General features: G+C 39.3%; 1 protein-coding gene across 1 annotated transcript in view; it reads left to right on the forward strand.

Moving 5' to 3' along the window:
- Window positions 1-15,778, forward strand: part of LOC101883674 (FERM, ARHGEF and pleckstrin domain-containing protein 1) — a 56,349-nt gene that overhangs the window by 29,768 nt on the left and 10,803 nt on the right. The window contains exons 14-15 of the mRNA XM_087267268.1: window positions 13,214-13,353; window positions 14,943-15,032. Coding sequence (XP_087123394.1) covers window positions 13,214-13,353; window positions 14,943-15,032 — 230 coding nt within the window. The remainder of the gene's footprint in view (window positions 1-13,213; window positions 13,354-14,942; window positions 15,033-15,778) is intronic.

The raw sequence follows: 15,778 nt of genomic DNA on the forward strand, positions 1-15,778 counted from the left end.
CCATGAAACCCTGAAGTTTGCACTACTTTTTTATAACACACGTGTACAGTTACAGTCTTAATGGGTCATATGGGTTTGTATCAAATGTAGTAAATGACAGAAGCTTCATTTTAGGGTGAACTGCCCCTTTAAGCTGTATGATGGTTTAGTCTATAGAGTCAAAGGGTCACCTGACAGTATCTGTACTGCATCTCACTGTGTTTCACTCTCACTTTACCTTACCTTACCTTACCTTACTCACGGGGTTATTCTGTTACCCTTCAGCAGGGATTAGAAAGGGCATTTCCAGAGGTGGGTGGAGGATCCAAAATGTATTCTCAAGTAAATGTACAAGTAGCAATCTTAAAAGTTACTCAAGTAAGAGTAAAAAAGTATTCAATGAAAGCATTACTTAATAACTACTGAATCAGTGGTCCTCAACCATCGGGCCGCAGACCGGTACCGGTTAATTAGTACCAGGCTGCACAAATCATTAATTATTTATTCATTCATTTATTTTCAGCTTAGTCCCTTTATTCATCAGGGGTCCCCACAGCGAAATGAACCGCCAACTTATTCAGCATATGTTTTACGCAGCGGATGCCCTTCCAGCTGCAACCCAGTACTGGGAAACACCCATACACACTCTTTCTCACACACACATACACTATGGCCAGTTTAGTTCATCAATTCCCCTATAGCGCATGTGTTTGGACTGTGCACTCGAGAACACCCACACCCACACGGGGAGAACATGCAAACTCCACACGGAAATGCCAACTGACCCAGCCAGGGCTTGAACCAGCGACCTTCTTGCTGTGAAACGATCATACTACCCTCTGCACCACCATGCCGCCCTAGTCATGAACTATTTCTGTTTTATTTATTATCGTCTGAACGATCTTTTATTTTGAAAAGTCTTTTATTTTGAAAATTGACCGTATTCTCTCGGTTTCGTCTCGGCCACTTGAGCACCCAAATTTAACCCACAAGCAGCAAATTGAGTAAGAAACTGACTTTTTTTGTTGTTGTTGATGTTGTTGAAAGTTTCTTTGCTAAAGGGAAGAGGCCCAGTGCAGGTCCCGCGAACTGCCAACGAATAGAAGATTGCAAATGACGGCGGCCTTTTAGGGGCTATTCGCTTTTTTAGAGTTCGCGCAGATTCGTTTATTCCAATGGAGGTGCGCGGCTTGCATGCTCAAGCCTTCCAGGCGCACGCAGTTGAATGAGGCCACAATGCGTGACAAGAACTGACCGATCAGCTTCATGCTTTATATGGAATAAACACATTTCGGCAGACTAATTATCCCAGACGAACACAGAACACCCGAACGCCGCAGAGCTTTGTCATTTTCTCCATAAATAAAACTTGTATCAGAGCTGCAGCAATGTTTTGTCAGCTTGTCATCTTCTGAGAAAACGGTTGATGGGGCCTGGCAACAGAACCAACCCCCCTCAACCCCTCAACACTGTCAAGCGTTGACCGGTCCGCTGTGATGAAAAGGTTGGGGACCACTGTCCTTTATAAATGAATCACACTACCATCAAATAGTAATAGAGGAACAATGTCGCCAAATGAACCAAAGTAAGAGTAAAGTCTTTTCTCTAAACATGTACTTGAGTAAAAGTACACCTCTTTAAATGTACTCAAACTGTACAAGTTACACAACACGTAACTTTAATAAAGTAAATGTAATTTGTTACTACCCACCTCTAGGCATTTCATTTCAGGGAATTTCTGATAATTGACCAAATTCTGCGTAACTTAGACCCAATCCCAATTCTCCCCCTTACATAGTCACATGTAGAGGTAGGGGTGTCCCATTTCTCTGTAGTTTGAAGGCGTAGGGCTAAGGGGAAGGGCTAGGTAGACCTTGAAATGGAGTTTATCCAGGACCACACTCAAAACCAAGGGGTACGAAATTTTCCCAGAATACTCCATCTACAACGGACGAAGGTCAGGAGATCCACTAATTAGTATTCTTTGTCATTATTACGAATTTTTACAACACACAAGCATATTTTAATACATTCATATCCGCGTTCATGTTTTACCATCAACAAAAAGTTAAAATTGGCCATAATCCATAACAATAACTCCTGTACAGCAGTCCAACAGCGTACTGTCACATCTGACACTCAATTACAACATCTCGAATACCTTGTCAGAAAAGTATAGTGGATGAGAATGAGCTTTTTACAGTGTCTGGTACACACAATTCATTCATGGTGTCCCAACACAAATTGATTAAGTTAACTTAACACTTTTAATAAATTTATGTGGACTAAACTTAAATTAAGTTGTCCCAATGAAATCTCGAGAATTGTGTTGCTTCAGCTCATTTTAATTAAGTAGTTTGAACAAGTTAAATATATATATAGTGTACAACCTTAATGTTGTTATGTTGTGTTTACATCAATATGGCCACTGTAAATGCACAGTAAAGTTACGATCTCATTGTTATATTGTTATGATAACATGATGTCGTTGCCTTCAGTGATTTCCTGAAGATAAATACCAAAAAAATAACATGACTGGAATAACTACAGCAGGCGCCATCATCAGGGGTCCGTTCTTCGTATGTGGATTACTCAGTTCAGGATTTGGTTATTGATGATTTGACATGATCCAGGATCGTTTTGTTCTTCAAAACTCATCTCAGACTTGTTGTCATGGCAACAGTTCTGCTAGCTCAAACCTGCTCGGAAGCAGGCTCATGTCATATAAACAGGATTAGATCGGGTCAGTTCAAGCAAAGATGATACTGAAAGTGTGTACCGAATTCTGATATTTTCTTACAGTAGTAGTTATATACACTTGTGGAAATTGAATATATATATTTTCAAACTAAAAAGTAAAATATATATATATATATATATATCAATAAAACAAAGACTATCTACTAAGAGAAAATGTATGGATATGGACTTTTTTGATTCAAACGTGTGCAATTGTTTCAGTACAATTTGTGTATGATAATTTCCACAATATTAATCAACTTTTTTTAAAGGAATAATACATTTATGCAGTCATGGACATGTTTCGACAGCTAATATGACGGTGATTTGATGCTTCACAAAAGTTGCAGACACCTTTACCAACAAAAAAAAATGCTTTTGTGATGCTAAACTAATTTAAACATCCATTCTTTACACCGATTAGGAAAACGGCTACTATAATACTACTATGGCTATTATAATAGAGAAAATCCGCTCTAAATGTGAAACTATTAATTGTTATTGCGTGTCATATTTAACAAACCGTTTACTGCTAATTAGGGACCGAGCACCGAAACGGTGCGTAGGCCCTATTGGAATTGCTCTGTTTATTATTATTCTTCTTCTTCTTCTTCTTCTTCTTCTTCTTCCGCGGAATGAATGGCGATTTAGAGGGGCTAAACATGCCCGAAAACTCACGCAACTTTGCACACGCCTCAGAAGTGGCGAAAATTTACGTTTGTTATGGGCTTCGGAAGTGGGCGTGGCAAAATGACTCGACAGCGCCACCTAGAAAAATTAATCGGACGAGCCCCCGATATACAAATCACGCACATGCACGAAAATTGGCACACACCTCAAACACACCAAAACATACGAAAAAGTCTCTTGGAGCCATATCTCAAACCCAACAGGAAGTCGGATATTTTTAACTTCCTGCGGCGAAAAAGTGGCGTTTTTGCCATTTCCAGGCGTCGTATTTTAACGAACTCCTCCTAGGGATTTTATCCGATCGACACCAAATTTGGGTTTTGTCATCTAAAGGCCTTGATGATGTTAAATTGCGAAGCTTTAGAGTTTTCGTCGATGGGCGTGTCCGTGGCGGCCTCGCAAACTTTGACGATTCGCCACGAAACAGGAAGCCGTTATAACTCAGGCATGCATTATCCGATCTGCCTCAAAATTCACACGCTTGATAAGCGTCCTGACCTGAACACGTTTACATGCCAATATCCAGAGACAGTTACGGCGCCACCTGCTGGCCACAGGAAATGACATGATTTACGGAGTAACAAACTCCATCCACAAATTTTATCGTATCAGCACCAAAATTGGGTGGTGTTATCTGAAAGCTCTGGTGATGATATATTGTGAAGATCTAGAGTTTTCGCAGAGGGGCGTGTCCGTGGCGGCATGACAAACCTCAACGCTTCGCCATGGAACAGGAAGTCCTTGTAACTCAACCACAAAATGTCCAATCAGCCTGAAGCTTCACATGGTTGATAAACGTCATCTTTTGAACACATCCACATAACAATATTGAAGTGGGCGTGGCAAAACGACTCAACAGCGCCACCTATAAAAATTAAACGGACGAGCCCCCGATCTACAAATCACGCACATGCACGAAAATTGGCACACACCTCAAACATGGCAAAACATACGAAAAAGTCTCTTGGAGCCATATCTCAAACTCAACAGGAAGTCGTATATTTTTAACTTCCTGTGGCGAAAAAGTGGCTCTTTTGCCATTTCTAGGCGTTATATTTTAACGAACTCCTCCTAGGGATTTTATCTGATTGACAATAAAAATTGTGTTTTGTCATCTAAAGGCCTTGGTGATGTTAAATTGCGAAGCTTTAGAGTTTTTGTCGATGGGCGTGTCCGTGGCGGCCTCGCAAACGTTGATGATCCGCCACAAGACAGGAAGTCGTTATAACTCAGGCATGCATTATCAGATCTGCCTCAAAATTCACACGTTTGATAAAAGTCCTGACCTGAACAGGTTTACGTGCCGATATCCAGTTACAGTTATAGCCCCACCTGCTGGCTACAGGAAATGACATGTTTGACACTGTAACAAACTCCTTCCACAAACTTTCCCGTATCAGCACCAAAATAGAGTGGTGTCATCTGAAAGCTCTAGCGATGATATATTGTGAAGATCTAGAGTTTTTGCAGAGGGGCGTGTCCGTGGTGGCATGACAAACCTCAACGCTTCGCCATGGAACAGGAAGTTATTATAACTCAACCACACAATGTCTGATCTGCCTGAAACTTCACATGATTGATAAAAGTCCTCTTCTGAACACATCCACATAACAATATTGAATCAGTCATAGCGCCACCTGCTGGCAGAAGGTAGATTGGCTTATAACTCAACCACACAAACTCCGATCTGCCTGAAACTTCACATAGTTGATTAAATTCCATTACTGAAGGCATCTACATGCCAATCTTAAGTCACAGTTATAGCGCCACCTGCTGGCAGATGGTAGTTTGCAGTATAACTCAACCACACAAAGTCCGATCTGCCTGAAACATCACAAGGTTGATGAAAGTCCCCTCCTAAACACATCTACATAACAACATTGAGTCTGTCATAGCGCCACCTGCTGAAAAAAGGCAGTTTGGCTTATAACTCAGCCAAACAATGTCCGATCTGCCTAAAACTTCACATGGTTGATAAGTTTCCTCTCCTGAAGACATCTACATGCCAGTCATGAGTCATAGTTATAGCGCCACCTGCTGACAGGAGGAAGTTTGGCATAAATCTGTGATTTTCTCAGATATTTTTAATATATCGGCTTAAATTATTACTGTTCGCTGTTCTCTGTCATCCTGATGCCACCGGGCGGCGGTGAGCCCGGGTGCGAGGTCCCTATCATCGCTGCTTGCAGCTTTAATTTGATATAATTTTGCTCACATGGATAATTGAATATTAATCAGATGATGTCATTACCCTGCTGTGCCGTCAGCCAATCATTGCATTGCTGATCATGGTTTTGAGGATCGATAGATTTGCCCTTCACAACACACACAGGGATCTCAGATCAGTTCATGCAGACATTTTAATCTGATTCACGAACTTGTTTAAAGAACCAAATTAGCCAGAGATCAGTTATCAAGATGAACAGATCCAGGATCTGCCAAATCATCTTAGATCATTTAAGCTAGGTACGAAGAACAGACCCCAGATCTCATATGAAGTAAGACGCGATGACATTTCTCAGGGGTAAAATCTGAAGCCCTTCGCCTTCACACTCTGTTTAAGGGGCCAAGAGGGTACAAAAGGTAGAATTGGGATTGCTCATGAATGTATTACTTTGTTATTGGTTGTTGAATTGTGATAATGCTATTCTAATCCCTGCCTGATCTCTCACTCAGCATTAATGTCACTGCACTGTTGGCTGATGTTTACCTTTTCCCTTTTTCCACCCTGTTCTTTGAGCTTGTCAACCAATAAATGCTAGTTATGTTGTTATCTGCTGGCATTTACAAATGAATCTCTTTGTAACTACCTGTGTTTTTCCAATGCCGGGCCGCATGCTCTCCCTCCATCCGGGCTGTTCTGTTTTCATGCATTCTGGGAAAGCAATGCATCATGGGAAATTTTCGCACATGAAAATTTTGAGTCTCCTAATGAATGCCTGCGACATGTCTGATCTTCCTTTGTTTGTTCACGCAATGATTTATTCATATAAAAATATTGAATGCAAAGAATTCAGTCAGCTTGATGGCATGAGGAAAAAACCCACGCCACCTGCTGTTGATTTGTGTGAATGACATGTTGATGATCTTTCTCACACCTTTACGGCTATGTTCACAATGGACTAGACTAGCAACAGTATGAAGTATGTGAAAAGTTAACTATGCAACAAACATTATTGCAGACATGCTGTAAAAAGCGATTGGTTACTTTAACAAAGTGAGTAAACTTGAGTTAAGTTGACCCAACTTGATTTTTTATCAAGTAAAATAGTTCATTTACTTAATTTTAGGCAACAGGTTTACTCACGTTTTTAGGGAAAGTCAATTTGTTGCTTTTAGGGCACACACACACACGCACACACACTTGTAAATGTGTTTCATGAGGGCTTTCCATAATGTATTTTATACCATAAAAACTTCTAATTATCATAAATATCAAAATTATAATGTAAAAAGTCTATTAAAGATGTTAAAGTGTTTTGAATTACAAGGACACAAAGCAGGTCCTCATAAATCAAATAAATAGTGCATTACATATGTCATGCTCATGTCGGTATATAATTTTGTGTCCTTGTAAACCACATAAACCAGACCACACACACGTACATACACTTGTATATGTGTTTTATGAGGACTTTATGGTCACACCCATGTCAGTATACAATTTGTGCCCCTGTAAACTAAATAAACCAGAACACACATACATACACTTTATGTTTTACGAGTACTTTCCATAGGTATAATGTATGTTATACAATATAATCCTCTAATTATCATAAATATCAAAATTGTAATGGAAAAAAGTCCATTAAAGATGATGTTAAAGTGTGTTGAATTACAAGGACACAAGGTATGTCCTCATAAATCATCTTAATAGTGTATTACAGATGCCATACTTACGTCACTATACAATTTTGAGTTCTTGTAAACAACATAAACCAGAACACACACACTCATACATAGACTTGTATATATGTTTTATGAGGACTCTCTATTGGCATAATGTGTTTTATACAGTATAAGCCTCTAATTATAATAAATATCAAAATAGGTATGTAAAAAAAACAGGATTACCAGGACACAAGGCATGTTCTAATAAACTACCTTAATAGTGTATTACATGTCATACCCATGTCACTAAACAGTTTTGTGTCCTTGTAAACCAGAATACACACACACACACACTTCCCTATGTGTTTTACGAGGACTATCCATTAGCATAATGTACTTTATACAGCATAAACCTCAAATTATGATACATTTTTTACATATTTATGTAAAAACGAACATTAAATATGATTCTGAAGCATTTTAAATAACAGGACACAAGGGTGTCCTCATAAATCACCTTAATAGTGTTTAAAATGTCATACACGTCACTACAATTTCGTGTTCTTGTAAACCACATGAACCAGAACACACACACCCTTCTATATGTGTTTTAAGAGGACTCTCCATATCACTATAGTTTTGTGTCCTTTTAAACCATATAACCAAAACACACACACACACACACAAACTTGTATATGTGTTTTATGAGGACTCTCCATAAGCAAAATGCATTTTTTTCTATAAAAACAACTAATTACCATAATAATTCAAACTTTATACATTTTTTAAAAAGGTCATTAAATATGATTTTAAAGTGTTTTGAATTACGAGGACACAAGGCATGTCCTCGTAAATCAGCTTGGCGGTGAATTAAATGTCATACATATTCCACTATACAAATTTGTGTCCTTGTAAACCACATAAATCACATACAGAACAATATTTACTGATTATACAATGCATGTTTAATGCAATAAGTGGCCTACAATGCCTAATAAAAAATAAAATGCATAACAAATACATTGTGAACATAGCCGTTCCTCTGCTCCTCTGTCTCACTTTTCCAGCTTCTGATGTTTTCTGCCTGTCTCTGCTCTATGACGTCTGGTTCTGCTGCTCTTTATGAACCATATAGATTTTTTAACCATGTATTTTGTGCACTAGTGTCAATAAAGTAAACGTTGGCCTTTTAAGACTCGGCAAGTGTTTTTTAATAATAAATATTGCTCATAATCCTCTCCATCCCCTCACTCCCACTAACCCGCTCTCTGCTGTGTGTGTGTGTGGCTGTGCAGCATGTTTTGCTCTCTATCAGCACATGTATGTATATGATCTGCACTATACATGCTTTAGATCACGCGATAAGTGTGTGTGTTGTGCACATTGTTTATGTCCTTAGGTTAACATCAATGGGTTTGTGATGTTTGTACACTAAACCAGTTACAAGGTTGGACATTTCCCTTATAATTATTATTGTTATTAATGTTATTATTATCTCTCTAAAGTGAGGGGTATGTTTACACAAGAACAATGGGTCTCATTCACTAAACATGCGTATGCACAATTTATGCATGAAATTTGTAGACAAACGTTTTCACAAAAAGTCATATATATATATATATATATATATATATATATATATATATATATATATATATATATATATATATATATATATATATATATATATATATATATATATATGAGCATTATCAAACTCGTAGCAGTGTGATATGGCTGTATACCAGCACTGGTGGGAAGCGTGTGTTGCCTTAGTGTCCCAGTAGTGCCGATATACAGCCATATTGCACTGCTACGAGTGTGATATTGCATTTATACAACAGTTTCCTGAATGAGGCCCGCTTTTTAGCCACAGGCGTAGTGTAATCCGCAGAAACGGACAGCCTTTTTCCATTGTTTGTAAGAGGAGAGAGTCCCGCAGCCTTTTGAAGGATCTCAGAATAAACTTAAAAGTAATGCACTGTAATGACAAGAGGACGAGGACGTTCTCGCTTTTACGATCTAAGATGGGTTTATTCTGAAGTAGCAAGTTTTCCTGTAAAAAATTGGGCCACATATTCAGTTGGACGCGAACCCTCGCTGCCCTCGGGAAGACCCAGCAGACGAAGATTATTTCTCCTAGAGCGCCCCTCCAAATCTTCGCACTTGGCGTCCAGATGTGTTACCCGATAACTGAGCGACGTTATCAGTTTTTCGAGTGCCGTTATACGGTCATTATGATCTGACAAGGCTTTTTACAGTTCTTTTACAGTGCTAGTGTTGACCATCTGTTGCAAAGGCTCCAGAAACTTTCGACGTCTGTTCGCATTGTAGTGATCTCCGAGCGTAAATCAGGAGATAACGAGTCAATTTTCTGACAGATCTCATTCTTGACAGAGTCTAACAATGTCTGAAGACAAGTGACATTCCCGGCTGAGTTTTCTCCGGAGTGTACACTAACCATGGGCTCGTTAGCATCGCCTGAGAGGAGCGGGGCTTTACCACAGCCTCCTTTACCGTCAGTTTTGGATCGAGACGATGTCATGTGTACAGCTTATAACAAATGCAAGAGTAGCCTGCATGTTTAGGGTGCTAGTTTTAAGTAATGGTACAACAAAAAGGTTACTGTGCTGTTTAATATGTGATTAAATCTGTTACCTTCTCCAGGAGCGATCAAAAACACGTCCTACATTCTCAACGCACACTAGCATGCCCCCCCATTTATACAACAGTTCGATGGCACAATCGTGTGTGTGAACCGTTTTATGAGGAACTACTTTCTTCCGACATTCATTCACATCTGCAGCTGACGTCAGAACAGCCGAAAACGAGCTAGTAATTCACCAACTTCACTGTAGAGCTCATGTTTGAATGAGTCTCCTGCACTATATAGAGTATTGTTGTGTCTATGTGATGACAAAACAGGCGATTTTGCTCACATTTAAGGATTATAAGGCTGAACAGCATGAAATGCCATCAGTCTATAGAGGTCTCCCAGTATACCTCTGGAAAAATATTACCCCGAAAAAGCCAAAGCAAACACTTCTAGATTACTATGGCATAAATACAGCAATATAAAATACAAAAGAGAGAGATCAACTTAGAATGTCACTAACCAGTTCTATATTGATTTGTTCAAGTTTCGTTTAAAATGTATGCTCAGAAAAACATTTCATCCCTTATTCTGTGGTGTCTGTCGCTATTTTGTGGAGGAACAATGTAACGTCAATTTCTTTGCTTGTGCTGAATTACAAAAATAAAAATATAATATGCAAAAATATATTTATTAAATACTACTGCAGATTATATTACATTAAAACAACAATACACAGAGCATCTGGAAAGTATTGATAGCGCTTCACTTTTTCCACATGTGTTTATGTTACAGCCTTATTCCACAATGGATTTAATTAGTTGATTTCCTCAACATTCTACACACAATCCCCCATAATGACAATGAGAAAGAAGAGTTTTTGAAATTGTTGCAAATTTATTAAAGATAACAGCTGTAAAATCACATGTACATCAGTATTCACAGCCTTCATCATTCTGGAGATGTTCCAGCAGCTTCATTGGAGTTCACCTGTGCTCAATTCAGCTGATTGGACATGATCTGAAAAGGCTACACCTGTCTATATAAAGGCCCAGGGTCAACAGTGCATGTCAAAGCACAAACCAAGCTTGAAGACAAAGGAATTGTCTGTAGACCTCAGAGACAGGATTGTCTGGAGGCACAAGGCTGGGGAAGCGTACAGAAACATTTCTGCTGCTCTGAAAGTTCCAATAAGCACAGCGGCCTCCATCATCCGTAAGTGGAAGAAGTTTACCCACCAGGACTTTTCCTAGAGCTGGCCGACCATCTAAGCTGAGTGATCGGGGAGAAGAGCCTTAGTCAGGGAGGTGATCAATAACCTGATGGTCACTCTGTCTGAGCTCCAGCGTTCTTCTGTGCAGAGAGGAGAACCTTACAGAAGGACAACCATCTGTGCAGCAATCCACCAATCAGGCGTCTGTATGGTAGAGCGGCCAGACTCAAGACACTCCCCGCCTGGAGTTTACCATCTAAAGGACTCTCAGAGCATCAGAAACTAAACTCTCTGCTCTGATGAGACTCAAACTGAACTGTTTGGAGTGAACGCCAGGCGTTACGTTTGGAGAACAGCAGGCGGCGCTCATCACCAGGCTAACAGCATCCCTACAGTGAAGCATGGTGGTGTTGGCCATAGCTGAAAATGGCTGATAGAGCTTGAGAGGTGCTGCAAAGAGGAATGGGCAGAAATTCCCAAAGACAGGTGTGCCAAGCTTGTGGCATCATATTCAACAAGACTTGAGGCTGTAATCACTGCCAAAGGTGCATCAACAAAGTATTGAGCAAAGGCTGTGAATACTGATGAAAATGATGTGCACAGATTGTTTTGTGTTGGGCTGATCGCAGACCTGCTGTATTTATTATGACTGCAATACTCAGAGGACACGCAAGAGGCAGATTTGGGCAAGTACTGAAACAAAAACAACTCCTGTAGAATTAGAGTTTAGTGAAAAGTACACTAGAGAGACTGAACATACGTGTGCGCATCTATATATTTACTCATTTATTAATTAATTTGTTTATTTATATATTTATTTGATTTATTTTTTTATTCATTTATTTAATTATTTTATTCATTTATATATTTATTTATTCATTCAGTTATTTATTTATTTTATTCTTGTATATATATATTTATTTAATAATGTACTAATTGTATTTATTTAAATATTTATTTATTTATTCATTTATGTATTTATTTTCTCAATTATATATTAATTTATAAATTCATTCATTTAGTTATTAATTTATTTATTTTAATTTTTATTCATTTTATTTATTTGTTTCATTTATTTATTTTAATTTATTTAATTAATTAATTAATTTAGTATTTTTATTAATTAATCAATTAATTTATTCCTTTATTTATATTCTACCAAAAGTACTATGGTAATACCACAGTACTGCAACTTTAATATACAGTATATTATATACATCACCATGTCCCTGTGCAATGCTACTTATCATGCTACTCCCATAGTGACCCATAGTTATCACGGTATGATGTTTATTTTTGATAACGATGCAGATTTGCATGCTAAAGTAAATGAACATCATATTAAAACTTGAAGTCTACACTATAAAAAGTGATTAGTTACTTTAAAAAAGTGAGTAAACCCATTGCCTTAAAAGCAATAAGTTGATCTTACTTGGTAAAATCAGTCAGTATACCTATTGACTGTGATTGATCACAGCTGGTGCTGCATTAGCTAACACATGATTCACCAATCAGATGATTCCTAACTCACCTTAAATAACCAGAGTTTCTGACCTCAGTCATCTCAAATCCTCCACCTTTTCTAGATAGGGTGGCACAGTGACCCAGTGGTTAGCACAATTGCCTCACAGCAAGAACATCACTGGTTCCTTATCAAGCCAGTCAACGTTTCTGTGTGGAGTTTGCATGTTCTCCCCTGTTGGCGTGGCTTTCTCCCAGGTTTCCTGGTTCCAAATACATGCCACATATATGAATTGACTAAACTGGCACCGTTAATGGGCTCTTAATCTCTCCATAGGAATCCCCAAATTTTCATTAGCTACTACAGCAGGGGAGTTCTCCAGATCTACCTGAGGTCGAACTCCCCTCTCCCCCTGCAAACGGGAGGGAGCCCCAGACTAGAGGATCTCTCCCAGGACAGCATGCCAAACAAGCTTTATAATATATCATCATCTAAGTGTCAACTCTTGAAATAATGAAAAGGCAACAAGTTTACTCTCTTTTTTAAGTAAAGTCAACTTAATCACTTTTTACAGTGTGATGTCAGATTGCTAGACGTGTTCCTAATGCTCTTCGTGTGTGTGTGTGTGTGTGTGTGTGTGTGTGTGTGTGTGTGTGTGTGTGTGTGCGCGTGTGTGTGTGTGTGTGTGTGTGTGTGTGTTTCTCAGAGTTGACGTGTGCTTTGGTAACGTTAGTTAATGGTCATTCTGATGACTTTCGAGGGGTCACGCCGTCTCCTCTCGTCTCCCCCTTACTGAATGATGGTGTTTCTGAACGCATTGATGATGAGGAAGACACCAGGAGGAAGGTGAGAAGTGTGTGTGTATGTGTTGAAATCTGAATTATTAACCCCCTCTATATTTTCCCCCCAATTTCTGTTTAAAGGAGAGCAGATTTCTCTTCAACACATTTCTACATGCAGTAGTTTTAATAACTCATAGATTTGTTTCCTCTTCATCATGATGACAGCACATAATATTAGTCTAGATATTCTTCAAGACACTAGTGTTCAGCTTAAAGTGACATGTAAAGGCTTCACTAGGGTAATTAGGGTAAAGTTAGGGTAATTAGGCAAGTCATTGTATAACAGTGGTTTGTTCTGGAGACAATCCAACACTAATATTGCTGAAGGGGCCAATAATATTGAGCTTAACATGGCTTTAAAACTATTAAAAACTGCTTTTATTCTAGCCGAAATAAAGCAAATAAGACTTTCTCCAGAAGAACAAATATTAGAGGAAACACTGTGAGAAACTCCTGAATCTGTTCAACATCATTTGGGAAATATTTGACAAAGTAAAAACCATTCATAGGAGGGTAAATCCAACCCAAGCTCATTCTGAAAATGTAGTCCCGCGGATGTTTCTGGGGACAGCGGAATACGTCCCAGGAGGTACGTATGGCTGCAGTTATTTATTTTAAGCAAACGCTGCAGGGCGGTGTGACGCTGTTCCCTTTCGCGCTTGCCAGCCGACCGCTTACCTCCGTGAGGAGGGCTTCCCCGCTGCAACCCGTTTGTCCACTCAGCTCATCGTGTACGTCGGCAGGCTCGAGATGCAGAGAGGAGTCGACCACGGCGACCGGTTTCGAGTCTGGGTAAGAGCGGTTCCAGCAATCAGGTAAGACAAAAACAGAATCCAAAAAATAAAACGAACGAGTTTCATAACAGGGTGAGAATGTGGTGAAATTCGAAAAAATTGTTTTTTTGAAAGGCTTTTGTAAATTGTTGCTCGGGTTTAGGGAAGTGAGCGGGTGGGCGGGTCGATCAGTAAAATTGGTTGGGTTTAGGGAAGGAGGCGGGCAGGTCAGCCGATTGGCCGAACTGCACTCGCGAGAGGCATTTAAGATGCGAAAAAGCGCACACAGCGGCCTCTCGCGAATTCGCAAAAACAAAAACTGCAGGCTTACATACCTCCCGGGACGTATTCCGCGGTCTCCAGAAATGTCCCCGGGACTACGTTTTCAGAATGAGCCTGGGTTGCGTAAATCATTCTGACTTCCAATAGTATCTGGATGCAGCCTTTATGATGCAAGCTGAGATTGCATCACTCAGAGATGCAGTGTCAGACACAATGCACACATGGAGCTATTGACATCACTGTGAGGGGTGGGGTTAGGTGAGCAGATTAAAAAGCATCGGATGCAGCTCAGATTGCATCTGCATCAAGTCTGCAGCCAGACCCCTCTCCTGACTTCAACTGTATTCTGCTGTGTATGTCGGGGAGGTATCTCTATCACTTAACTTGAGTGAATTTAAATGGTTTACTGTACAAATGGATGCAATATGTAGTCTTGTATTGTGTGTGTGTGTGTGTGTGTGTGTGTGTGTGTGTGTGTGTGTGTGTGTGTGTGTGTGTGTGTGTGTGTGTGTGTGTGTGTGTGTGTGTGTGTGTGCAGATCTGCCCTGCTGATAACTCATACTTCATAGCTAAAGAGTTGCTGAACACTGAGAGGACATACCTGAAGGACCTGGAGCTGATCACAGTGGTAAATGAAGTCGCCAGTTCTCAAACACACACACACACACACACACACACACACACACACTCACACAAACACGTTTAAACACATCTTTTTAAACCTTATCCACCGTCTCCAAAACTGGAAACATGAGTTGTGTGTGAAGGAAAACCTCCATACCGTGGCTGCACAGGAATGTGTGTGTGTAAGATTACAGAGTCGGGATTATATTCACTGACCTGAGGGCAGTCTGCCTCATTTAGGACTTTACCGCGGTTTTACATCTTATCTTAGGTGTCCTGCTGACATTATCAGCTACACAATTCAACACAATCTACACTCCATGTTTATTCGGGGGGATATCCCAATTGGGTAACACTTATTAATAACTATAAATCATCTATGAGGCATTAGCAAAGAGTCAGTTCATCATTTAAGCATTGACTCTACATTTACAGATGTTAGTAAGCAGTTGATAACTGCCGCTACACATGCTGTATTCTTATAAACACATTTATAACATGCTTAATGGTTGTGTTTTCATACTTTATTACGTATCAGTTGTTCATTATTAAACTCACTATTGCATTATTTATAACCGTCTGTATTTGAGTAGTTGTTGGCTTTTAGAATAATTCAGAGTGAGTCAGTAAACGATTAATAAACTGTTCAAATCAACACTGATATATTTTATTATTCAGGCATGTAGTAATAGTGACTCTGTATGTTAATAAATGCTTTATTCACTCTACTTCATGCAGTTTAGTGAGCTA

Source organism: Danio rerio, chromosome 9 (genome assembly GCF_052040795.2).
Source record: "Danio rerio strain M-AB ecotype USA chromosome 9, GRCz13ab, whole genome shotgun sequence".
NCBI classification, from domain to species: domain Eukaryota; kingdom Metazoa; phylum Chordata; class Actinopteri; order Cypriniformes; family Danionidae; genus Danio; species Danio rerio.